Below are 26,908 nucleotides of genomic sequence, written 5' to 3'. Positions count from 1 at the left end.
AGTACGGTTGGTAACCCTAATTGAGACCATCTTCCATCTGGAAGCCTATGTCCTCACTGTGGGAGGCTGTGTGGATCCAGAATTGGCCTTCACAGTCACTGTTAAAGACTTTATCTTGGAAGACAATCTTACTCGGCCACAAGTGATCGCCATTGATGAATGAATGACCATCTTCAATTATGTGTTTCCACTTGCTGGTGAATACATTTTGTTTATTTACCCAGGCTTTTAATTCTGTATGTTAATACATTGTTGCTGCTTCCTATGTCCCTGTGTTCACATGCTGCTTGCCTCGACTTATGCTTTATTTGTATTTTTGTAAGTACTGTAAAGAAAATATTACAAAAATGCCATAAGTTTCCGCTGTTCTCTTCTCCACAAGAATTCAAAATCAGGCTAGTGCTATTCCTGGAACTTTTAATGACTCAGGGAAGCGAGCAGCAAGGAACAATTTAAAGGCATAACTGTCCATATTTTATTGTTTGTAAGTACCAGGGTTCTATAGGATTTTATATTATCATTATCATTATTATTTTCCTACAGAACACTGGCACTTTACTAGTACTGCTACTACTACTAATAATATAATGCATGCCCCCCCAAAAGAAATGGTCTCTCTTAGTGTGTCCTCCTCTTCCATGCCCCATGTGAAATATACTGTCTTACCAAACCACCATTAAGCAAGAAGCCAGCGAGACTGTCGTAAATTCATTTTTCCCTTTTTGTCAGGTCAGCCGGACCAATGTTGTCAATAGACTTCTAAAAGTATACAGAGTTCCAGAGAGATACAGATGACTAAATGTGCTTCTTACACATGCAGAAAAATGCCACATTGTGCAAGACTGATGAGGTGTAGTAGGGCGGGGTGACCCGGAGTGCCTCCTACTGCAAGGGGCGCACAACGTATATAAAACTCAGAACCTGCAGGGAGCAGGCAGAGACAAGGAGAAGATCTGCAAGGATGGCAGGACAGACAAGGAGATTTGCCAGCAATGGGCTCCTTTTGCTGTTGGTCCTTATGGGTGAGTTTCCTAGGCACAGTCTATATGCAGCAGCTAGTTAAATGAGAATGGAATGATCCGTGGGTGGGATGGATGCATAGACAGGTTTCTCAGGATGGACAGAATGAGATGGATGGATAAGATGTACAGGGATGGATATATAAATAATAGCAGGGCACTACAGGGACGAAAGTCAAGGCTGGAAGCCAAAACCAGGACAGAAACTGGCTAGCAAGGTAAAATGGGCACTAGTCCAAGAAATGCCTGCTGCTCCAATAAATCCTTTAAGTCTTTAAGGTGTCAGAAGACTTTCTGTTGTTTTTTGTGGCAAGCCTGGCAAGAGGCTCAAGAAGTTGTCCCACTAAAAACAGGCAGACAGGCGTATGATTGAGTAAGGTGGTCAGCAAGAGATGGGCAGAGAGGCTTCAGACAGAGATAGAGAGTTAGACAGAAAGGCAGTGCTTTACCTGCAAGTTAATACCATCTTATCAGGAGGTCCGTTCTGCACAACATAGGAAACAGACCTTTAGTGCGGCATCACCTAACCTGTGAAATTCCCTCCCCTTAAATATTAGGCAGGAGCAATCTCTGTTATCTTTTTGGCGCCTTTTGAAGACTTTCCTCTTTCAACAAGCTTTTTAAGTTGAGACCTATTCCAGTCTGCATCTGTGTTGGAATTGCTTTTTAATATGTTTTTTTAAAAAAAACCAATATGTTTTTTAACCCCTTTTAAAAGCTGTTTTTACAGCTTTTAAAAATGCTTTTAGTTTTGTTTTGGTGTGTTTTAAGGTCTGTTTTTATGATGTTTTGATGTGTTTTTAGTGCTTTTGTTTGCCGCCCTGTGGTCCTGCTGGGAGGAAGGGTGGGAAATAAATCAAATAAATAATAAAATAAATAAATAAGATAATGGGGCTTCAATCTGGAAGGACTGTCACCTATGCCAGAGATCACTATGGCTATCAAGAACAGGGAAATGCAGTCTTCATGTGCACAGTGATACTCTTTTTTGGGGGGGAGGCAGCCTTTAGGTATAAAACCAGCTAATGACTGATATGGGAAATTCAGGTTTCTGTCTGCTTTTGAAAGGGTCTGAGGACCCAACACCAGCAGGAACTGGCAGAAATTAAGCCACAAAGCTAGTTCCTTAGTGGTTTGACTGTGACTTTGGCAATCTAAACACATCTGCTTTGGGATCGGGTGGAAACTATCTGTAGAAGGATACAATGTAAAGGCTGTGGTATAATCTGGTATCCTTTAGAACAACATCTGCACTATCTGAAAGAGGTGCTAGGGAAGGCATCGGGGCCAAAACTGTAGCGAAACCCATCTTGGGGAATTAAGTACTGTACTGGTTATAGGTCCCAGAATATGGTCCAAATGCACATGAGGCCACCACCTCGCTGAAGCTAAGCAGACCTGGTTCTGGACTGGTCAATGCCTGCATGGGAGACCTCCTGAGGACCACATGCACCACCTTGGGTTCTATCCTGGCCTGCCTCTATGCCTTTAGCAGCACCTTGACCTGCAGAAACCAGCAGACGTTACCATCTATTCATGGAGTAGTGGTGGGGAATCTAGATATTTGCTGGACTAGGGCTCCCATCATCCTTGACTAGGGCTCCCATCATTCCTTGACTGAGAATTGGAGTTCAACAACATCTGGATGGCCACAGATTCTCCACACTTACTATAAATCAGAAATTGTGAACCTCCAGCTCAGGGGCCAAATGTGGCCCTCCAGACCTCTCTGATTGGCCCTTGGGCTCTCTCTAGGCCATGCCTCCTCCTCAGGCTACACCTTTCATCATCCCTGCTGTGCACCTGCCTTAAGTGCTTTTCTTTGGCTGAAAGATGGAGAGATGTGTGTGCAGAAAACTGATGTTTGTGTGGCTGGAGTGTAGCCTACTGTGCAAAATTAAGAATCCCATCTATTGCTCCACCCACTTTTTGCCTCTGGCCCCACCCTCCACTGACATCTGGCTTTTTGAAGGATGCCCCCAAAGGAATGTGGTCCTTGGGCTGAAAATGGTTGTAGATCAGTCTGCTGTTAATGGCACGAGACAGGAACAGAACTTAATAATAATAATAAAAGAATTGGCAACTCTGCAGAGGTTTATAGGAAGGAAACACTTCCTCCAATCACAATGTTGCAACACAGCTGGGACTACGGTAGCGGTGGTGGTGGTGGTGGTGGCAGTGGTCAGGAGGCTTCCTACCTTCTGATTCATATGTGACTTGAAGCAAAAGGGTCAAGACATAGCAAAGAAAGCTGTGGCACTGCAGCAGCTCATTATACCTTGTTTTTGTAGCTGGTATCTTCTGCCTGTAGCAGCTGTGCAGTTCAACACACAAGTCTTCCCTTATCATTTACTACAATTTTATCTAAACGTTTGCCATCTAAACCACTGGTGGGAATAACAATGACTTTCCACTTTCCCCCTCATCAGAGCTGCTTTGCGTTCAACATGTGCCTGAAATGTCCTGGCATGGAGACACAGTGACTAAGAAACTGCCATGTTGAATGGGGTGGTGGGTGCTCAATTTGAGACAAGAACTTTAAAACAACAAAGAGTCTTGCGAGAACTTAAAAGACAATGGGTTATATCCAACTAAAGTACACTCAGAGTAGACCTATTGAAATGAATGGGCCTAAGTTAGTTATGTCACAGTAGGTCTACCCTGAGTAAGGCTAACATTGAATACAACCCAACAAATTGATTAGGCTTACATTTTTGTGGACTCGATCCTACTACAGCAGATGCACGAAGCATAATCCTCAGCTGGAAAGTCCTACTCTATACTGTACAGAGCTTGGAAAAGTTACTTTTTTGAACTACAGCTCCCATCAGCCCAATCCAGTGGCCATGTTGGCTGGGGCTGATGGGAGTTGTAGTTCAAAAAAGTAACTTTTCCAAGCTCTGTCTATACATAGGTGTAAAGGGGGGGAAATGTTGGAATTGGTGTTAAAGGGCAATGAAGTGGAAAAAGTACAATCTGTGAAAATTCAACTAGAGTTAAAATATATGCAAAATAACCATAATGACCCTTCACAAGAGCTGTAACAGGTGATAACACTATCATCTATTTATTTAACACCTTTATTTCACAAGTTATTTAACATCTGTAGTTGGACAAGAAACTATTGTCTCTCTTGAGACCAAATGAATAGGATCAAACTTCTTGATAAGTTATACTTCAGCAGTTTCATGCTGGAATTTCCCTTTGAAGTTCCTTTGTTCAGGGATGGTCATTAATCATAACTAACTTTTCACATTGACTTCAGTGGGACCTAAATGTGGCTAAATTAGTCTGGATCCAATCCAGTGCTAGATGGCATCGGGGTTATGTACCTCACTATAAAATATCCCATGGATCTGGCTGCCTCCTGCTTGAAGGCTAGTTGGCTGGATAGATATGGGGACAAGAATGGAATCCCCCCTCCCATCTCATTTGGACTGGCTGTTGCAGGTATGGGGAACCTTTGGCCCTCCAAATGTTGCTAGTTCTTCATCCCTGGGCTATTAAATAGAATTGGGCTGCATAATGGGCATAAGTTTCAACATCTCCCTGCACAGAGGTGTTGTGATGAGGAAGTCTGTCCCTGCTACGAAGTCATTAGAACCACAGAACCCCTGTCAGGAAAGACAAGATGTCAACCTTATCTAAGTCAGCTGATGTCAGACTGGTTACCCAGTCTCCTTTTCCTATGCATGAGGTCCCTCTTAACCCCCTGAAGCCCTAAACGCTCTTTATTTGAAGACGTCTGAGGATGAGGGGAAACCCAAGTCACTAATCTGTGGCTTTATGGCAAAAGAATGTGATCGGCCCTGTTTTTTAAAGAAAGTCCAGGCTTCCTCCCTGGAAAAGGTCAGGTAGCCAAGAAGGATCCCTTGCGCACCTAGCTGTATAACCTGTTTTAAATTCCAGAGGTCAGACCTGCAACATATGAAAAGCTTATGTATAATTCCTGAACACGTGCAGAGTGCCCTTCCTCCTTGTGACTCCCCACCCAGATCTGGAGATGGAACAAAACTCAGTGGCAGAACATCTGCTTTGCTTGCAGAAAGAGCCCACTGAGGCTCACTCCTCAGCATCTCCAGGTAAGGCTGGGAGAGACTCCTGCCTGAAACCCGGGTGAGCTGCTGCCAGTCAGTGTAGACAGGACTGAGCAACGTGGGCCAATGGTCTGACCCAGGATAAGGCCACTTCTTGTGTTCCTAAGGCATTAAATCAAAGGGGCTTCCTGTATTCTAATACAGTCACATGTTGCCTTGCATAGAGAGCAGGAACATTATTCGGGAGAGGACCAGGAGGGTGAGCCCCAGATCCCCTCCCTTTCCCTCCTTTTTAAAAATTTAAATTATTATTTTTGCTTTCTTTGCTTACGGGGCAAGCTGCAACGCGCAGCACTGGCAGGACCCCAAGCGCCCCCCATCTTCATTTGCTCAGAGGCCATTCACATCCTCAGGCTCACCGGGTGACCTTGTGCCAGTCACCAAGTCTCAGCCTAACCTATTTCGCAAGGTTGTTGTGAGGATAATATGGGGGGGTGGAGCCATGTATGCCCCTTGAGCTCCTTGGAGGACAGGTGGGATATAAATGCAATAATAATAATAATAAGTTACATCTACACATATCAATCAGCAAATTTTATGCAACAATGTGTCATGTGCTTTTGCCCAGAGTCTTTTAAGCACCTAGCAATACCCCTTGGCAGAGAGAAGAATTCCTTGATCCCTTTTATTTCTCTGGTGGAGCAAAGTGTTCCTCTGAAGTGAGGGGGCACTTGTAGAAATTCCAGGATTTTGTTCTCAAGAACAGAACGGCAGCAGGGCAGGGCTAAGGGCGCCAACCGTCTGGCCTCCTGTACAAAGTCTAATGATGATGAGCTGGTTTTGGTTCCAATTTTTTGTGATAAAGAACAAGGTTGTTACTTTTCTTTCTTTCATCTCTCTCCCCTCCCCTTTTCTCAAGTTTGAGGAAATGCCTGGCACAATTCTGCGAGAAAATCAGGCGGGCGAAGTATCCGCAGGGGAGAAATGTTGTTTATCCCACTTTAGTGATTCTCCCCGCCCTGCTCAGGTTCAGGTCAGTTCAGGCAGCTGCTACTGGAGTCCCTGCTGGAAAAATGAAAATAACATTGGGAAACTTCATGAAAATTTACTTGGGGGGGGGACATTTGAAACCCTGGGGGAGATTTAGGCTACACACATGCATCAGAATGAAGTGAGGAGGGGAGAACTCTAAGGTGAAAGAACAAAGTGCTCCCCCCGGATGGCCTATTTATTGAGCACTCATCCTCATTTGCTTGTACAGAGCTTACATGGTGGTTACATCGCATCCACACCATATATTTGCAGCACATTTAAAGCACAGGGCTTTCCCTAGGATCTGTAGTTTGTAAAGGGTGCTGGGAATTGTAGTTCTCTGAGGGGTAAACTATTCTAGCAGGGAAGCCATGTGCTCTGCAGTATGGTGTTGATGTAAACTATGCCTGGTCTTTATTGAAAATTCATTCTGATTTGTTTATGGGGGAGGTTATACGACAACGAGTGTTCTGCAATCATCCTGATTTGCTGGCAGGGTTTTTACACGTCTTGCAATTAATGATTTGTTCATCCCACACTTCCCCATCACTTTTCTAACCACAAAAAAGTCCACAGTTTTTTTCTTTTAAACATTAATTTGTTGCTGGCAGAACCCTTTAATTGCATGATCCTAAAGTTCAGGTACACACTTGAACCCCTCCTGCAAAATGAAAATGGAAATGGACTGCCTTCAAGTTGATCCCGAAGGCATTTCATGGTAAGCGGTATTCAGAGGGGGTTTACCATTGCCCCCCTCTGAGGCTAGTCCTCCCCAGCTGGCTAGGGCCTGCTCAGCTTGCCACAGCTGCACAAGCCAGCCCCTTCCTTGTCCGCAACTGCCAGATGGGGGGCAACTGGGCTCCTTAGGACTATGCAGCTTGCCCACGGCTGCCCAGGTGGCAGGGCACATCACCCCTGAGCCACCCACTGTGGGGTGATCTTTAGCTGGCCCATTACACCCAGGAGATACGAGCGGGGATTTGAACTCACAGACTCTGGACTCCCAGCCAGGCTCTCCTCCCCACTGTGCTAGCAGTGAAAATGTACCACTTTAGGTTACAGATAGGGGAAATCATTTTAAAACACACACACACACCCTGCAAAGAGAAATCAAGCACAGCAGGATGTGGACTGAACTAGATAGAACCTGCCTCTCTCAGATGCTAGTTTTTAATCTGCATGGAACATAGTTGCTTTTAAAACAGAGAAATATGGGAGAACATTTTTAAAATGCATCCTCCTCCTTACAGCAAAAAGCAATCCACTGTACCATATCAGGTCTCCTTTTTGGTCGACGTGTGTAAACCAAACCAGATTTTTAAAAAAATGTTGACCTTGCGTTATGTGGCAAACCACATAAACAAATACAGCCGGTTCAGAATAGGATAGGGACTGTCGTTTCCTCTTCCCTGGGAAAAGCTTCAACCAAGCAAAACATTGCTTTAGTCCACTGACCCTGGGCAAAAGGCACTGAGTCACTGTTTGCTAGAGAGCATTACTTACTAGGACTTTCTCATATGGCTGTGCGACTGCTCCTTAGTCACAAAGGCCATGGAAACAACACGCTGGGAATGAGGGAGCAGCGGCAGGACTGTCACTATCCAACCAGTCGCAGCCTCCTGGATCTTGAATAGCTTTGAGGTCCAGATGAGGATCAGTCATAGATTTCTTGGTCTGTCACTGATTTCTAGCACTGTTCCCACTGATGGAGTAAGCGGTGGCTGGTGCCCATTGGGGACTGGTGGGGCGGAAGGCAGGCAGCCCGACAGTAAGTGAAACTAGAGCCAATCAGAGGCAGAGGCAGCTAATTCTAGTTTTGCCTCCATCCTCCTCCCTGCTGAGTTCTACAAGGACAACGCTGAGAGTAAGGAGGAGGAATCTGAAAGGCAGTACCACCCCTGGGATTGGATGTAAATTGGAAGGAAAGAAGGAAGGAAGGGGTTGGTTGAGGGCAGTCAAAGGTTGGTGGGCCAGTGCCCCTTTTGCCCTAATAGACAAGCCTCCACTGGATGAAGTATCAGGGCATCCGAGGAAGCTACGGGGGAAACCATCACGCAGGTTCTGCTAGCCCTGGAAGAACTTCTAAGCAGGGATGGCGAACCTGTGGTCCTCCAGATGTAGTTAGATCCCAACAGCCCCAGGCAGCATGGCCAATGGTCAGTGATGATGGGAGATGGAGCTCAACGACACCCTGAAGGCTACAGGGTCTCCATCCCTGTCCTTGAGGTCTTGAACCTGCCTAGATGGCCCCATGTGCAGAAAGGACCTCAGCATTGGCTGAGCTGGCAAGGGACCAGGGTGGCAGAGTCAAGCAACTGTGCAGAGAGACGCCTGGTCTCATCACAGCAGAGAGCTCCAAGGAGCTCCTGCTTTCTGGAAGCAGAGACAGTGCAGCTACATTATTAAATATAAGCATTGTTTATTTGTTAAATGTGCATTCTGCCCTCCAATCCAGAGTTTCCTGGGGTGGCACATAGCAATATATTAACATACTCAAATCATCGGAAACACCATAAAACCAATGGCAGAGCATGGCCATCAAAACAAAACATTGAAATATGAAGAGTAGAGAAATCAGGACAACCCAGACTGTGGTAACGAACTAGCTGTAAGAAATCAATCTAAAATAGAGGTGTGCCAGCTTAGGGTGTGGGTGGACTAGGGGTAGGGGACCAGTCCTGCTGTGCTCAGATGCTTTCAAGAGTCCCTTGATATGCAGGAATCTATAGCTGAAGCTCTTCATGGGATGGAAACAAATGTTGCTGCTTGTTAATTGTGCAGATCAAATATGGTTATCACAGGCCAGTTATGCATTTCCCTCCCCCCAAAAACATGAAATGACAATTTGCATAACATTTGCATGTGGTATAGGTGCACATGTAGAAATAATTACTAGACATATAGTACATCATGATCTCACCATAGGTGGGATTTGTGTGACTAACTGCTTAGTCTGCTGACCAGGTGCTGCTAAATGTTGGTGGGCAGCTTCAAGGCTCCTGATCTCCCTTTTTATGGTTGCTTATCTTTAAAGCAGACTTGAACTGGACAGTCCTCAGATAGAGGACACCTTCAATTAAGGGACAGAAAAGAAAAGATAGAGGACTGTCCTCTGTAAATAGGACACATCAGCACCCTATCAAAAGCATGCAGCTAAAGAGGCCAGTTCAGGGATCTGAAAGCCAAATCTAAGAGTCGACTCCCATGGATGTTTTGGAAAAGGGAAAGTCCCCTCTGGCTGAATCAGTCTTGTGAAATTGCAGCAATCTGATAATATTGCAAGATACTGGAACGGACTGTTGTAAAAATGTGTAGCCCCTCCGACGGCTGGCTAATAGAAATGTGGACATCTACGTGCATGTGGCCTTATATGCATTGGAGTAAATCCCCCCGTGCAGCTGCCAGTAAGTAAGAAAGTGGACAGAAACAGCAGATGTGATCTAGGCCAGATGCAGGCCTATGAGTAAAATACATTCATGAAAGATCACGAGAAGCAGAAACCTACTTTTAATGGAATGCCGGCTGAAGTTTGGGTTTTTTTAAAAAAAATCTTTTAGAATGCTGTCATATTCCCAAGGTGATCTAGTGCTTGTGCAGTCAGTGTCTCTCTACACCAGCCTTCGCCAACCTGGTGCCCTCCAGATATTTTGGACTACAACTCTCATCGGAGCTGGCTGGGGCTGATGGGAGATGTTGTGCAGAACACATGGAAGGCACCCGGTTGGTGCAGGCTGTTCTCCATTCTTGCTCGCTTTGTGTAAAGGACAGTGATTGGATGAAGGGAATGACATAAACATTTTCCATCCTCAACTATTTTTTCTCTTCTGCCTAGGTCTTCATCAAGGATCATCTGCATCAGGTATGTCCCCTGAGCTTTGTATATCTCCCTATTTATTTACTCTATGTATTTATTTGAAACACTCCTTAGCCAAACATCACAGCAGGGACAATATAACTGAGGATCAATGCTGTTAATGAACATAATGTGGTTTTCGGAAGTCTCATAAGAAAGAAAGAAAAGAGCACAGATGGTTGTCCCAAAGAACTTAACAATGTATATTTCAACAGCCCGAGAGATGCAAAAGGGAAGGGGCCATCGTTACTCTATTTGGCAAGTTGATTACAAAACTGGCTTGAAATATCTTCAGTAGTTAGCAAGAGGTGAACGTGTGCAGCTGTAGTTGCCTGTACTCGTGGCATCATATGCTTTTGGGGGTGTCTTAAGAGGGTAGAAAAGGGGTGGCGAACCCCAGGCCTGGGGGCCAAATGTGACCTTCCAAGCCTCTCTGGCCCTTGAAACCCTCCCTGGCCACACCCTCCCCAGCCACACCCCCTTGTCCCAGGCCACGCCCCTCACCAGTCCTGCTTTGCACTCCCCTAGAGTGTTTTTGCCAGTCTGGAGTATATCTTTGAACTCGGATTAATGCCTCTTGGTTGCCTAACGTACCAAGGACAAAATGTAGATGTGTTGCTGTGCCCTCTTTTGCCTCCACACACCCCCACCACCACTGGCAGCATGTGGCCGGTAGTGTAGTGACAAATTCAGAAGTGCAAGGGCCCTTCATTTTATTCCCAGCCATGCCCTGTTCCTCTGTTTTTTTTTTTTGCTGCTGGGTTGAGAATGAGATCCTTGTTAATGGCTTCTCCCACAACAACAGTCGTCCCTAGGAGCTAATGAGTATGAAGGAGGAGGGTGTTAGCTTCTGAGAAGAGTCTTCTCAGTGTTTGACTCTCCTCCTTCCTCTCTGATTGGCTCCAATCAGCAGGAAAGGACAAGGAAGCATGTTAGAAGACTCTTCTCAGTGGCTAACTCCCTTTTCATGCTGATCCTGCTTCCAAAAAAGTAAGGGGTCTAAGACACACACACCCAAGACCTTGGACAACTAGACCCTTGCATATGGCCCTCAAATGGTTGCCCAGGAGGGCATGTGGCTCTCATTCTGAAAAGGTTCCCCACCTGGAGTTAGACCAATGGCTTTACAGAAAAGATGGGTTATAAACAGTGTACATCAGGGTAAATCTATTGTGCAAATTTGTACCTGTTTCAGTTATTTTGGCTTCCTCCAAAGAATCCTAGGAACTGTGATTTGGGGAGGCAAATTAATATTTCCTTAGAGAATCCCCACATAAACATTGTTTCCAGAGAAGAGGGAATGGCTAAAGGATTCGTTTAAGACTGCCATCCCCAACACTCCTATTTAATGCAGTGGGACTTCTGTGTAAACCTGCATAGGATTGCACTGTTAAGTCTGTTGTGTAGATGTTCCCTCAGAATAGCCATTTATATATGATGTGTTTCTTACTCCTTCCTCTCTGCTTTCTGTCCAGCGCTATCATGTGGCCGTCAAAGGCCCATTACCCGGATGGCAGGTGGGGTGAGTGCCCAGCGTGGCGAGTGGCCGTGGCAAGTCAGCCTCCAGTACCGCGGAGAGCACTTTTGTGGGGGGAGCCTCATCAATGATCAGTGGGTCCTGACTGCTGCCCACTGCTTTCTTGAGTAAGTTGTGACTGAACATCCTTCTTGGTATCCCAGAAGGCAGCAGGAATCTTCTTAGAAGAGGCATTTCCCCCCCTTCTGTCTCACACAGGAGGGAATGCCTCTTTTAAGGGGGCTTTTGCCATCTGCCATTTTTGTTAAGTGCTTGTCTTAAAAATAACTTTCAAAAATGTTTTGATCAGTTGAAAAGGTGCCCCCATTTAACTGCTGAGGAGCTCAAGGTGGCGGACATGGTTCCCCCCTCCCCATTTTATCCTCCAACAACCCTGTGAGGTAGGGCAGGCTGAGAGCCCAAGGTCAGCATCATGGCTGAGGGGGTATTTGAACCCTGATCTCCCAGCTCCTCGTTTAACATTCTAACTGGTACACCACACATTTTTTAATCTATTAAATGAACCAATTAATTGACAAGACATTGCAACCCTGGTGTTTATAAACCTGTCATCATTACCAGTGTTTTCTAGAGTTTTAATCTGACATACAGACACATTAAAGACATTGTTATGTCCCCATACTGCAGATGGGGAAACTGAGGCAGAGGGAGCGCCTTGCTTAAGTGGCTTCATTAAGGAACATAGCAAGCTGCCTTATACCAATTCAGACCATTGCCTGATCTGTCCACACTGACTGGTAGTGCCTCTCCAGGGTTTCAAATGGGGAGTCTTCCCCAGCCCGAACTGAAAATGTCAAAGATCGGACCTGGGACCTTTTGCATGCAAACCATGTGCTCTACCACCAAACCATGGTTTCCCCCCTACTGACGTGTGATTGAGGCAAGGTTTAAACCTCAGCCAGGTCTTCCTAGTTCACACTTACTGCAGCACTCCATTAGCTTGCAGGATTTGGAAGAAAGAGAGAAGGGTGGGTCGGTGGGTGGGCGGGAGGGAAGGGGGCCATTGCATCAGGCTGTGGATACAGTGGATGGAGGGCCCATGCACAGTTTGCACCCGTTTAGTGGACTCAAAATGGAAAACAAATATTTCCCATCTCACTTTTCCGCCCTCCAGGCTTGGAATTAAAATCTGCCCCTCGGACTGGAAAGTGGTGCTGGGCCGTCTGAAACTGACAAGCAGGCATGTGAAGGGGGTGGAATGCAACATCACCGACATCATCCCTCACAAGGACTACGTCAATTTCGACAAAGGCAATGACATTGCTCTGGTGCGCCTCGCCAAGCCTGTGAGCTACAGCCTGGACATCGCGCCCATCTGCCTGCCTTACGCCAACCACCGCTTTGCCTTTGGGACGCAATGTTGGCTGAGCGGCTGGGGAGACATCGCCACAAATGGTAAATGAGAAGGCCGCTTTGGTCGGAGGGGAGGAGCCTATGGGACATGCTTCTGGAGCTCAGGAGCTGAGCACATGCCACCGGTGAAGCAAGCTCCTGGTTCAGCTCCTGGCAGCTCTGATAAAAAGAATCGTGTAGATGGTGACTGGGAAAGACCATGTGCCTGAGAGCTGCTGCCAGTCAGAGGAGGTAGTATTGGCCTAAGTGGACTTACGGTTCAGCTTGGTATAAGGGAGCTTCTGGTGTTCGTAATCTAGATAGTTGGTTCATGACTTTGGGGAAGGGCTGTAGCTCAGTGGTAGAACATCTGCTTTGCATGCAGAAGGTCCCATCTCCCAGTAGGGCGGGGAATATCCCCTGTGTCAAGTCCCGGAGAGCTGCTTCCAGTCAGTGTAAACAATGTGAAGAGCCAGGGGTGTAGTTGTCTGGGGTCTCAGGGGGTCTTAGACCCCGTACGTTTTTGGGAGCAGGGTTACAGCAGGGTCTCTATGTCTCCAGCATCCTATGAGCTGATCAGCATGAAAGGGAGTGTGTTAGCCACTGAGAAGAGTCTTCTAACATGTTTCCTTGTCCTTTCCTGCTGATTGGAGCCAGTCAGAGTGAAAGGGAGTGTGTTAGCCACTGAGAAGAGTCTTCTAACATGTTTCCTTGTCCTTTCCTGCTGATTGGAGCCAGTCAGAGTGAAAGGAGGTGAGTTGGCGACTGAGAAGACCCTTTTCAGTAGCTTACTCTCCCCTTTCACACCAATAGACCCCTACGGATTTTTGTTGTGGTGGGAGAAGACATTAACAAGGATCTCATCCTCGAGCCAGCAGCAAAAACAGGGGAAGTGGCTGTGGCTGTGACTGTCATGAAGGGACTTTGCAGTTCTGAATTTGCTACTGCACTACCGCTGAGAACTAGATAAGCCAGTGGTCTGACTTGGTAAAAAGCAGCTTCCTGTGTTCATACATCAGATGGTGGTTTCATTAGGTTTTGGGTGTCTGGTTTAGTGGGCTCGTGGGGACCTGCAATTCGGGGCAACCAAAATAACCAGGGATTGCTTGAGCAACTTCTATCCAAGTGACGGGGGCTACCTAATATTCTAATTGTATTCCTTCCTCCCTTCTAGTTAGCTTGCCAAGACCCATGACCCTTCAGGAAATGACCATGGACCTGCTGACCGCTGACACCTGCAATTGCATTTACAGTAACCTGCGGAACAGGAGAATTGTCAGCCCAGCCCTGCCTGGCATGATCTGCGCCATGACTCCTGACCGCAAGAGGGGTCCTTGCAAGGTCAGCAAAAGACATGTGAAACTGTCAAAGGAGGGATGTACGTGACTGATCCCTCTTAAGAACATAGGTAGAATATAGGTTTGCTGGATCAGGCTAAATTGTTTATTTTTAAAGCAAGTTTCTAGCTTTTATGGATGCAGATATGGGCTCGTGGGTAATGTTTGACAAGATCTCAGAATCCATCGGACAGCTGAGCAGGGTTTTTACTGATGAAGGGCTGGTGCTTCAGGGTCCTGCATAGCTCCTCACCCCCACCCCATTGACTGGCATTGGTAAAACACACAATGATAAGCAGAATGGGTGCAACAGAAGGAAGTTGTTTAAGGAAGTTGGAGGGCAGCTGGTTGGGAAGGCTGATTTTGTGAGCCTTACTCCCAGGGAAGTGCGTATAAGATTGCAGCCTGTATTTGGTGAATGTGCATTGTTTGTCCAGATTTAAGATTTGGTTTTCTGAGCTTAGGAACGGGGGAGAGGGCTCTCCAACCTGCAGGCCTAATTAGAATCATAGAATCACAAAAAGTAGAGCTGGAAGGGGACCATTAGGCCATCAACTCCCAACCCTCTTATCAATGCAGGAATCCAAGTCAAAGCATACCCGACAGGTGGTTCTCCAGCTGCTTCTTGAATGCCCCCAGCGTGTGGAGAGCCCACCACCTCCCTAGGGAATTGGTTCCATTGTTGTGCGCTCTAACAATTAGGAAGTTTTTCCTGATGTTCAGCTGAAATCTGTCTTCCTGGAAATTAAGAGTTGAATTAGGGTTGAATTCAAGCCAGTGATGCAAGGGGTCTTCTTAAGCCTTACAACTTTGGCACTTTCTCTCTCTTGCTCATGTCTGATTTTGTTACGCCCTCCACACTTCCCCAAGCCAGGAGCAGTGGCAAGGCCAGCCCAACCAGGTTGAGGATGCAATCCTGACCCCACTTACCTGAGAGTAAGCCCCATTTAATTCAGTAGGACTCATGTCTGCATAGACATTTATTTGGATCGTGCTGTTTCCAGTGCTAGTTCTACTCAGAGTAGACCCATTGAACATGACTAGCTTAAGTTCATTCACTTCAATGGGTCAACTCTCAGTAGGGCTAGCATTGGACATAAACCTGTGTTTCCTTTTGAGGGGGATTTGTGCTTGTCTTCACAATATTTGGCTTATTTAAAACTGTGCATCAACTCATTTGAAATGTGGTGTTGGAGGAGAGCTTTGCACATACCATGGACTGCAAAAAAGACAAATAATTGGGTGTTAGAACAAATTAAACCAGAACTATCCCTAGAAGCTAAAATGATGAAACTGAGGTTATTATACTTCGGACACATAATGAGCAGACACGATTCACTAGAAAAGACAATAATGTTGGGAAAAACAGAAGGGAGTAGAAAAAGAGGAAGATCAAACAAGCGATGGATTGATTTCATAAAGAAAGCCACAGACCTGAACTTACAAGATCTGAACAGGGTGGTTCATGACAGATGCTATTGGAGGTTGCTGATTCATAGGGCCACTATAAGTCATAATTGATTTGAGTTCAGTATTATAAAAATACCAGAGAGAAATAGGCACTAATTTGGTTGGTCCTATTTCTTAGCAGAGATATAAAAACACAAGCAGCAGAGTGAGAATGTAACCAGCCCCACCTTTCTCTATATAAATAACAACAGACACAATCTTCTTAGGTAAAAGATACAAACATTTACTCACGACCTCTTCATATGTTAGAAACATAGGCTGTAGCTTTGATGAAAGAAAATAGAAGGTATTCAGTCCATCTTAGGGTTTGGTATTGATGCTCTCAGCAGAGAGCATCATTTGCCATGTGGCCTCTCTCAATGGTGGATAGATCAGCAAAGAAGAATATTCAAAAATCCCCCAGGACAAAGGAGGAGGAAACCAGGTAACTAACCCCACCCACTAGGAAGTTACATCATGGTAAAACAGGTACATGGGATATTCCCCAAATATCCCTTAAAGGAAACATGCAACATTTGCCTATTCCAACAATTTGAAGGCACATAACAGCAACAACAAAAATTGTGCAAGGAGAATATAAAGTGAAGGCAAACAATCACTTCCACATGGTACCCAACATCAAGTCCCCAGTGAGGGACCCTGCACCCTCAAGATGCTTACAACGTACTCTTTGTGTATGTCAGCTTCTTTCTTTCCCAAACTTTCAGTTGCACACTCTCACACACTCACACGTCTGACCCTTTCCCCCTAGTTTGATAGAGTGACCTCCAAACTTTGATGGATGCCTTACTCAAAAACGCAGAGGTATTCCCAGCTATCAGGAGACCATCTCCTGTCAGTTAGCTGCCACTGATGAAACTTGAGCCAACCTCCCTGAGCAATCTGCCTAACAAAGGAAAGTCAGCACAAAACGGTATCTCCACATACTTTATGAAGCTCCTCTTTCCGCCCCAGGGTGATTCAGGCGGCCCTCTGGTTTGCATGGGGAATGGGCACTGGTTCCAGGCAGGGATTATGAGTTTCTCCATGGGCTGCAGCCAATTCTATGGCCCCACCATCCTTACCGAGACCAGGTTCTATGCCGACTGGATCCAGCGCCACGTTGAAGGGGCCACCTTTGCCAAACAGATCGGGCCTCGCCCCAATACCACTGACAAGTACATGTGCACGGGTATGTGTCTTGATCCACAATTATTATGAACGTTTTGCTTGACAACAGGGGTGGGGAATCTGTGGCCCTTCCGGTGTCGTGGGGACTCCGATTGCCCTCAGCCACAGCCAGCATGGCCAATGGTCAGGGAAAATGGAAGCTGTAGCACAGCAATATCTGGAAGGGCCATTGGTTTACCAACCTTATTTTACAGCCTACCTATCCAAATCCATGATTTCTTGATCTTTAACACAGATGGCTGACTGACATTGCCGTCCCTTGGACTGGTTGAATGCAGGAGAGCAGGCAGGTGGAGGCTGGCTGAGATTGGGAGGGCAGTGCCCCAATTGCCCTACCAAATGACCAGCCTCCACCAGACATGGCACCAGCCCCCCCAACCCTGTTTTCATTGCCACCGTTCAGGAGAAGTAAGGGGAAACCTGTTTTTGTGATAGGCCATGTTCATCTTCAACAATCCCACCCCTAACGACATCCACCCAGGAAGGAAGATGGACAGACAGATGGACAGGGAGAAGAAACCTTTCTTCCCATTTGTAGCTTGATGGGTTTTGGCTCTCATCCTCATTCTCGGCGGGGGTGGGGGCAAGGCTTATTTGAATGTGAAGCTAGACGCATTTTGTGCAGCGTGAAAAAAAATCTGTGCAGTGTTAACTACATTTTTGTGCAGTTGATCATATAGAATTTAATAGTGAGCTAGGTAGCTCCTGAGAGCCAGTGTGGTGTAGTGGTTAAGATGTTGGACTATGACCTGGGAGGCCAGGGTTCGAATCCCCACACAGCCATGAAGCACGCTGGGTGACCATGGGCCAGTCACTGCCTCTCAGCCTCATGAAAACCCTATTCATAGGGTCGCCATAAGTCAGAATCGACTTGAAGGCAGTACAGTCACATATTTAGGTAGCTCCTAAAAAAGAAATAGATGAGAAAAGATAAAAAGGAAAAGGAAATGAAGATAAATACTGCTTCCTTTCAAATCTTCATAACCTTATACGACTAGTCAGTGCTTTTTTGGTAAAAAAAAAAACACCAAGGTACCAGTACTCATATATTGATAAAAGTACTGTGGATGGCAGCACAAAATGGCTGGCATAGGTAGCAAAAAAAGGGGTGCAGGTACTCCGCACTGGTGAGTTCTGTCACCATAAAGAGCCCTGGGTTGTGTCTCAATGGCTTTGTGGAGGTCATGCAAGTTGGCAGTAGGCCTCTGCATGCCTGTTGCTGGGAATCACAAGAGGGGAGAGTTGCACATTCACACCAGACATTTATTCCACTATTATTCCACTTTAAACAGTCATGGTTTCCCCCAAAGAATTTTGGGAATTGTAGTTTGTGAAGAGTGCTGAGAGTTGTGAGGAGACCCATTCTCCTCACAGAGGTACAATTGTCACAGTTCTCTGGGAAGAGGAAATGACTGTTAAACCACTCTGATAAATTGTAGCTCTGTGAGAGGAAAAGGGTGTCTCCTAACAACTCTCAGCACCCTCCACAAACTACACTTCCCATGATTCTTTGGGGGAAGCCATGACCGTTTGAAGTGGAATAATAGCGGAATAAATGTATGACGTGAATGTGGCCTTGCTGTGGCACACAGTTCCTGCTTGCAGGCTTCCCATTGGGGCATCTGGTTGGCCACTGTGAGAACAGGATGCTGGACAATGGTGGGCTTTGGGCCTGATCTCGCAGGGTTCTTCTTATCATGCTTATGACACCACCTCATGCTCCGGTGCTGTTTTCCAGGCTGTGGAGTGTTGAAACAGGACAGGCCTGGCAGAGGGGCAGAGGGTCCCTGGCCTTGGTATGTGAGCCTGCAGCACAAGGGGCAGCACATCTGCGGAGGCACCTTGATTGGTGAGGACGTGATTTTGACCGCTGCGCAGTGCTTCATTGGGTGAGTGGGGGTTTCACGGGGAATGAGGCATGCTGGGTAAAATAGCCACAGCTGCGATGTTAATCTACTTTGGATCTGGGTTGATGGCATCTTCTCCAACAGCAGCAGCAGCTCCTATAACAGACTTGCTTTTCCTCATGGCCGGAGCTGGGGGTGACGGGGGTGAACCGAAAGTGCTGAATTTTACCATCTCCAGCTATGAATGGTTGATTTTAACTGCTCTCAGTAATATGTTCTAATGTTGTTTTAAATGGTTTTTACGTAAGTGTGAGAGCCAGTGTGGTGTAGTGGTTATGGTGCTGGACTACAACCTGGGAGACCAGGGTTTGAATCCCCACACAGCCATGAAGCTCACTGAGTGACCTTGGTCCTGTCACTGCCTCTCAGCCTCAGAGGAAGGCAATGGTAAACCACCTCTGAATACCGCTTACCGTGAAAACCCTATTTGTAGGGTCACCATAAGTCAGAATTGACTTGAAGGCAGTCCGTTTCCATTTTTACATAAGTGTATTCCAGGTTTGCATTGGGTAGATGGCCTTAGGCAAGCCGCTGTGTCTCATGTGCAGTATGGTGGATAATACTAGCCTACCTTACATGGCAAGTGTAAGAATTACAAGATAAATATTTGTGAAGTGCTTTGTACACTCTAAATTGCTATGGTATGCTATTATAGATAAGTATAGTTATGCCCAGGAATCCTGGCTCCCACAGTTCCTTGCTCTGGACTGATGGACTGAGTGTGCAAAAATGTCAAAACAATCAAGAAACCATGCAAATTCTGCAACCCAAATGCACCATTCAAATCAAGCCTATTTGCCTATATCTGGTTCCCCTGGTTCCCCCACCCCAATAATTCCTCCTGCACCCTGTTTTGCAGGCGCCAGGAAACAGAGGACTGGGAGGTACTGCTGGGTGAACAGCAGGAAGAGGGTGAACAGACATGGCAGGAGAAGAGGACCATCCAGCATATCGAAATTCATGGCGCCTACGTCGATGTGGTGGACGGTTATGACATTGCAATGGCCAAGCTAGCTCGTCCTGTGGTGTTTAATGACAGTATCCGGGCCATCTGTGCCCCATACGCCAATCACCAGTTCCCGTTTGGCTCTACCTGCTGGACTCGCGGACGGAGACTTGGTATGTTGGGGAAGAGCATCTTGGGACCGTGCCAGATTTCTTGTCTAAGGGAGGAGGCATGGGTGGTCTTCAGGCTTGTGAGGTCTGCTTTGGCTTTCCAAAGCAAAAATTCAAAGCAGGTGCAAAAATGGTGGTGGGGGAGAAGGGAGGATGAGTCAGATGCAAAATGGCAACCTACTGCACCCCATTGGAATACACAATACCTCAACAGTATGCACTATTTGGAACATTGGAAGACTAGAGGCAGAATTTACAGAGGAAGGAGAAAAGGAAGGTGGGATACATGGTAGGACTTACCAACCATTATCTTTCCATCTTTATCTAGATGGGCTCGGTAAGCTGAGTTCTCCAGGGGGTGTGGAAGTAAAAGTCCTTGGCCCTAAGAACTGTAACTGCCTCTACAACATGACCAGCGATGAGGGGAAGGAAATCCCCATCACCTCCGCAATGATGTGTGCCACACCCTATCAAAGTAGCATGCGCTGTGAGGTAAGAGGCCACCACCTATCATGCTTAGGGGCTTTTTCAAACAAATAGAAAATATAGGCTGTAAATCTCAGAGCTTGGAAAAGTTACTTTTTTGGACTACAACTCCCATCAGCCCAATCCAGTGGCCATGCTGGCTGGGGCTGATGGGAGTTGTAGTTTTAAAAAAGTAACTTTTCCAAGCTCTGGTAAATCTACACAGCATCTCCTCCTTCCACTCACTAAGATAGGGCACGACCCACCAGGATGTTCTCTGTTGTGTCTTCCTGCATTTTTCAGCAGCAGCCCTTTATGGCTTTGGGCCAGCACTACTCAGTCCATGCAATTTTACTCCATTTTCCCCGCACTCTGATTCCAGAAGATATACACTGCTTTCATGCAGTACTTTAGATGCTACATCCTCCTCCAAAGGATGTGAGTTGAACTAAGCCCCAAAGGCAAGTGGTTAGTAATTTTTGTATTGCAATAGTCTTAAGTTTTGCTGCTCCTGGATTTTCCATAGTTCTTTGCTACACACTGTAGTGACTCTGATTGTTTCTACAGTTCCTTTAAAAGAAAAAGTATATATATAATTTAAAACCAATTTGTACCAGAATAAGAAATAATTTCCAAATATAGAATTTCAGTTAAATTATTTTTAAGAAGGTTGTACTATATAGCTTTATAGTACACTGGCTGTGAAAAAAATATTTAACTTAGAAACCAAAGGTTGTATTCAACTAAGTCCTACTCAGAGCAGGCCCATTGGAATTAATGAACATAAGTTAGTCATGTCCGTTCACTTCAATGGGTCTGCTCTGAGTAGGACTAGCATTGAATACCATCCCAAATGATCTCAATGTAGGAGAGACTCTAATTTCAAGATAATAAGTATCTTCGAGAATAACATTTGCACTGGATTTCAAGCTTTAGAGGTGATTCTGTTGGCCCGGTTTACAAAATCTTTGAAAAGGCACAATGAAGCAAATGTGTATTAGAGTATTTAAGCAGTACTCTAATACACATTTGCTTCATTGTGTATTCATACAAAGCCAAATAAATCTGAATTTTAGAAAAAGCACTCAGGCATTTCTAGTTCTACCCTTCCCACATTTCCCCACCCAAATACCATTGAAACTAACATGAACTGCACATGAGCACATGCCCTTGTGCAAATTCGTGTTTGTTCCAATGAGATTTATGCAGAATTTCCCAGCAGATTGAATCCATGGGTCAGATCAGTTTGTCTCCCACTTGACTGATCTTAACGGTACCAAAGTCTGCCACTGAGACATCAGCCTCATATTGCCTCATGTTAGGACTTCTTCTGTGGCCAGGTAAAATCATCTGAGAGTAAGTTATGGCTGACAGTTGTTACATCACCTGACCTGCAGAGCTGACAGCCCACCCTCACGAAGAAAACTGCTCATGCAAACAGTCTATTCCCATGAGTAGTATGACCAGCAGATTCAACTCACTGCTGCTTCTTTTTTCACCAACAGGAAAATCGCAACTTTTCAGAGAAATAAATGAGTGGTAGCATTAAAATATATTGGATTTGCCTTTCCCATAGGCATTTTTTTTAAAAAAAAAGCTTCACTGAAATGCGGCTTGGTTGATGAATTTATTTTGACACAAGTCATTTTCATAATGGGTCTTTTTTATTGGAGATTGGCTCATTTTGAGCATTACCCTAGTTTGGGAGCAAAATTCTATTGTAAACTGCTTTGAGATCTTTTAGATAGCATGTGGTCTATAAATGTAAATAATAATAATAATAATAATAATAATAATAATAATAATAATAATAATAATAATAATAATAATAATAATAATAATACAACTTCAAAGCCCATTCTAACTGTGTTTGGTTGGGAACTTGGCCATACTCTCTCCGACCCCCAGTTCAATCGGTAGTAGACAAAAAAGGAAACCCAAAGATCGGTTATTTCAATCTCCATTGCACTTTCATTTTTTCCTTTCAATGTGCATACCTACAAGAGAGAGAGAAAGCAGTGTTAGCTAGCAAAAAAAAAGGATATTTCAGCCAGTGGAGCTGTCCACACTTGATGTGGTGCTGAAATGCTCAATAATGAGATGCTTGTTCTCTAGTTGCTTCCAGCTTCAAATCTGGTAGCGCCAAATGTTTCCTGATGTATAAGAAGTCCCACTGAGGAACTTATTGATTCTTTCTGTTGCTTTCTCCTGTCCCCCCCTCCACATAACATCTTCAAATATCATCTGGTAGTCTCTGATTCAGCGAACAGGAATCAGGAGCTCAGCTTTAAGCCACAGAAGCCAGGAGCCCTGGATGCAACCCACCTTTGAATCCACGGTAGTTCTCCCTTTGAGGACAATGAGATGGATCCAGCCCTGCTTCTGATCCTCCTTTTCTCTAACCCAGACATAGCCAATATAGTGCCCTCCAGATGTTAGACTCCAACTCCCATCATCCCTGTTAGCTATGCTGGCAGGAGCTGATGGAGTCCAATAACATTGGAACGGCCATCATATTGGCTACCCTGGCTCTAACCAATGGAACCCAGAATTTGGCTTTGGACCTAGGAGTTCTCACCCACATTGTTACAACCAGAAGAATCCGCTTTACCAGCCAGAGCTGGTATTATACTGAGAACCATTAGTAGCTGCTCAATTAAGAAAAACCCTGTAAGCATAGGGACTTTAAATAAAGAAGTTAGCTTGAACCTATATTTACAACTCAGTGGTTATGAATAGCTATGAAATGAGCTTTTAAAATTCTTCCTGAAGATAGTCCAAATGTGTTGAGATTTGGATACTAGTCATTTTGTATTTAAATTTTGCACCTGATTTTGATGGCATCATGTTCTCTTTTGGGATTCTGTTGTACTGAGAGATTAATATTTCCACTCTTGGTCCTCTAGGAGAGCATCGGTGACCCTCTGGTCTGCAACCAGAATGGGACATGGTTCTTGGCGGGCATTTCCAGCTTTGGAAAGGGCTGTGGGACTGTGGTCCGTCCAGGTGTTTACACAGCAGTCAGTGACTATCAGGAGTGGATCATGCAACTCTCCTGGTCTGCTTACTATGATGTACAAAAGCCTCCTATACCGATAGTCAGCGATGACGACAAGTGCCTGGATGTATATCTTCCAGGTAAGGAGCAGCAGTCTTGAGTATCCTCGCAGTGGAGAGGTGGTGGAATGGAATCAACAGGGACCTTTCAATAGAATTCATGATCCATACACATATCCCTTTCTCATCACTTTCTCATTTATCACATTGTTATCCTTCTCTCACCCCAAAGGATCAGGATGACAAATATAATCCCACCCCCCCCCCCAGGATCATCCCAGGATGGAGAAATATTGGCTTGACCAGGCCTGTTGGCTAAGCTGGGTGGGGATGGTGGGAGTTGTAGTCCAATAATGTCTGGAGACCCAAGGTAGAAGAACACTGTATTACACCACATTGGCCCTTGCCTTTCAGATCAAGAGATAAGGCCCCGCCACTCTAAGGATGCAAGAATCTGTTGATGTTACGGCCCTTTAAAGCTGGGAGAGGCAGCTGAGATAGCCTTAGTTAATTACAAACCATATCCCGTGCTCAAGACAGCTTACAAGAATGTCCTTCTGCCCCCAAATAACTCGCAATGTCCCCAAATAACTCTGACCCCCATGGCATTCTACCCTGATTTCCCATACCTTTGCTTGATAGATGCCATCTCCTGAAGCATATGGATAAATCCATTTATGCTGCCTCTTTCCTTTCAGAAGCCAGCCACAGGTAATGAGATGGACAAAGACAAAAGGATGAAACTGGACATGGAACAGACTTCAACATGGATGAATGAAAAACTTTGTGGAATAATGCTTTCCCCCCCCCGCCCCCATGCACACACTATTCTGTCTCCTAACTCAAGAAAAGAAACATCTGAGCAGTGTTGCTGGTTCCCATTGTGCAGCTGAGTCTTGGGAGGTGTGCTGATCATAGCGACCAGACTGGTATTTGTTGCGATTTCAGAAGAATTCAGAGGGTTCCATTTGAGTTTGCAGTGCGGGGGGGAGGGGGGGGAGACACACTTGAATGCCAGACTCTCCAAACAACACTAAGAGCCTTGACATGCTGGGCAAAATAGGGGAAAATATAGCAAGAAGTGATTGATCCTCAGGGCATTTTCCCTCTGTCGTTTTATAGACAGGAAAACTGAATCAAAGAGGCCAATCAGGTGCTCAACCACAAAGGTGGGCCTTCGATAACCCCCCATCTTTCAATCTACCTCATAGGTTGCTGTGAAGGACAAAATGAGGTGGATATACAATAGCCCTCAGAGCAAGGCCAGAAGCCCACGACTTCCACACCCATCTGCTTGAGTGGGGAAAGAAAGACTCCCAGGGCCAGGCCTGAGATCTTACCCAGGGCTGGATCTAGTCATAAACGTGGTGGGACTGAAAACCTATTTATGTATGACGAAATCCAGCTCATATTTTGCAAGCGTGGATGTGTTTCCAGAAGTCACTTCATAGTTGATCCCAAACTATGAAGTCGCAATAGAACTTGCACAGTCCATCATTCCCTCTAACCTGTGGGTCGCTTGCTCTGTGCTGAAACACTGCTCTCTTCTAGGAAGTAAACTCTAAAAGAGGCAGGCGGAGGGGGGCAGTGCATCACCTTTTACATTGTTCTAGTAATTAGGGTGTCCTACTCTATTTATTTAAATTATCCACACATATTGTGCGACACTGATACCAAATTTCAGATTTCTAGGCCGTATGTAAGTCGTACCACTGTTGGTCATTCACATGTAAGATTATATAGATTTTTTTTGTACATCCTTCCAGGGGCCGAAAGTGGTGTTTTAGTATCTTAGCAACCTTTTAAGATAGGAAAGCTAAAAGACTGTGAATGGTTAATCATAAAACTGACATGGGTTTGTGTATATGTGCGTGTGAGTGTATATTTATCCTAGTATTTCATTGTATAAATTATTTGAACAGAACATTTTCAAGAAATCCACTGATAATTTCTGTGTCTGAGCAGAGAACAGACATTTCTGTTCATAATGACATGAAAGTTTCAACTCGAAGGTACCAGGCACAGAAACTTTTTACTGGTGGCACCGCAGTTATGGAATTCTCTCCTGGGGGAGATCCAAGACTAGATTTAGACAGTTGCTGAGAATTATTTTACTTTTGGAAGGCATTTTCTTTTATTTTACGGCCACTCTTGAACCTTTTTCATCTGGTTTTAATGTTGCTATGTTTTTATATATATTTATATTTGATCAGTCAGAAGTTGTATGTTATATTTTGGGTTGTTCTTTGAAAAATTGTGTGGGAAAGTGGAATATAAATCATTTTAAATATATACATATATAAAGCAAACATGCTGTATAGTTGTCTGTGCCGCAGTAGAAAAAATTAGAGGCCTCTTCTAAGGACCCGTAATATAGCTGATAAAAAAGGAGATTAGAAGCAGACTATCTCAGTGGTGGTCTGCTAATTTTGGGATACTTTAAAACTATGTAAAGACAGAAGTCTGAAAAGGCTAGCTGCCTCAGCTATATAGTTGCTCCTGAGGCTTTATAGTTAACAAAACTAAAATAAAAATGCAGAGTTGCATATACACTGAGCTAATTACATAGCTTCTTAACCAGCTCTACTTTAGCATGAAAGTTTAAGTTTCTACAGTTTTGACAGAGAATTTTATTTTTGTTGTTCAGAAACCATTTGGAAAAAAAAAAGGACTGCCTTCAAGTCGATTCCGACTTACAGGCGACCCTATGAATAGGGTTTTCATGGTAAGGGGTATTCAGAGGGGGTTGACCATTGCCTCCCTCTGAGGCTGAGAGGCAGTGACTGGCCCAAGGGCACCCAGGGAGCTTCATGGCCTTGGATCTAAATTAAAACAAATGCTCGGATACTGTTAAAGCAGTTTCTTAGTAAATGTGGAATTCCTGAATGATCTTACCACCTTCATTGCTTTAAAACGCTCTGTACAAGCAGCCTGTATGTGTGCATAAGCTTTTAAAGCATTCAAGACATTTGGGGTGAAGGATTGCTGATTGGGTTGCGGTCTTGTGGGATTATATGAGATACACAGAATCCAAAGCACGCTTACTTAAGAACGTAAGAAGAGCCCTGCTGGCTCAGGCCAGTGGCCCATCTAGCCCAGCCTCCTGTTTCCACAGTGGCCAGCCAGCGGCATATAGGAAGCCTGTAAGCAGGACCTGATGTAACAACTCTCCCAGCAATGGCATACAGAGGCATCCTGCCTCCAGCAATGGAGGTAGAACGTAGCCACAGGCAATCTAATCTTTCATGAATTTGTTTAATCCTCTTGTAGAGTTATCCAAGTGGTGGCCATCACTAACTCATGTTGAAACAACTTCCGTATTCAGCTATACATTGGGCGATGAATTACTTTCATTTATCTATCCTGAATCTCCCAACATTCAGCGTCCCAGGATGTCCCAGAGTCTTAGTATTATGAGGGAAAAACTCCCCCCTATCCACTTTCTTCACACCATGCATAACTTTGTACACTTCCATCACGTCACCCCTTACTTGCCTTCAGCACTTGGGAATAAGCGGGCTCCTACTGGGAGGAAGGGCAGGATATAAATCTAATAACTAAATAAATAATAGTAAT

General features: G+C 45.1%; 1 protein-coding gene across 1 annotated transcript; it reads left to right on the top strand.

Moving 5' to 3' along the window:
• Positions 1 to 791: 791 nt before the first annotated feature.
• Positions 792 to 25,634, top strand: LOC133365899 (serine protease 53-like). The gene is given in 12 exon segments (XM_061588331.1): positions 792 to 804; positions 807 to 1,022; positions 9,921 to 9,947; positions 11,417 to 11,585; positions 12,593 to 12,873; positions 13,985 to 14,151; positions 16,572 to 16,788; positions 18,526 to 18,676; positions 19,554 to 19,813; positions 20,139 to 20,302; positions 23,182 to 23,413; positions 24,031 to 25,634. Coding segments are annotated over 12 exon segments (1,914 nt in total). The 3' UTR covers positions 24,048 to 25,634.
• The last annotated feature ends 1,274 nt before the right edge of the window (positions 25,635 to 26,908 follow it).

Source organism: Rhineura floridana, chromosome 11 (assembly GCF_030035675.1).
Source record: "Rhineura floridana isolate rRhiFlo1 chromosome 11, rRhiFlo1.hap2, whole genome shotgun sequence".
In the NCBI taxonomy this organism is placed as follows: domain Eukaryota; kingdom Metazoa; phylum Chordata; class Lepidosauria; order Squamata; family Rhineuridae; genus Rhineura; species Rhineura floridana.
This window is presented reverse-complemented; position numbering and strand designations above follow the sequence as displayed.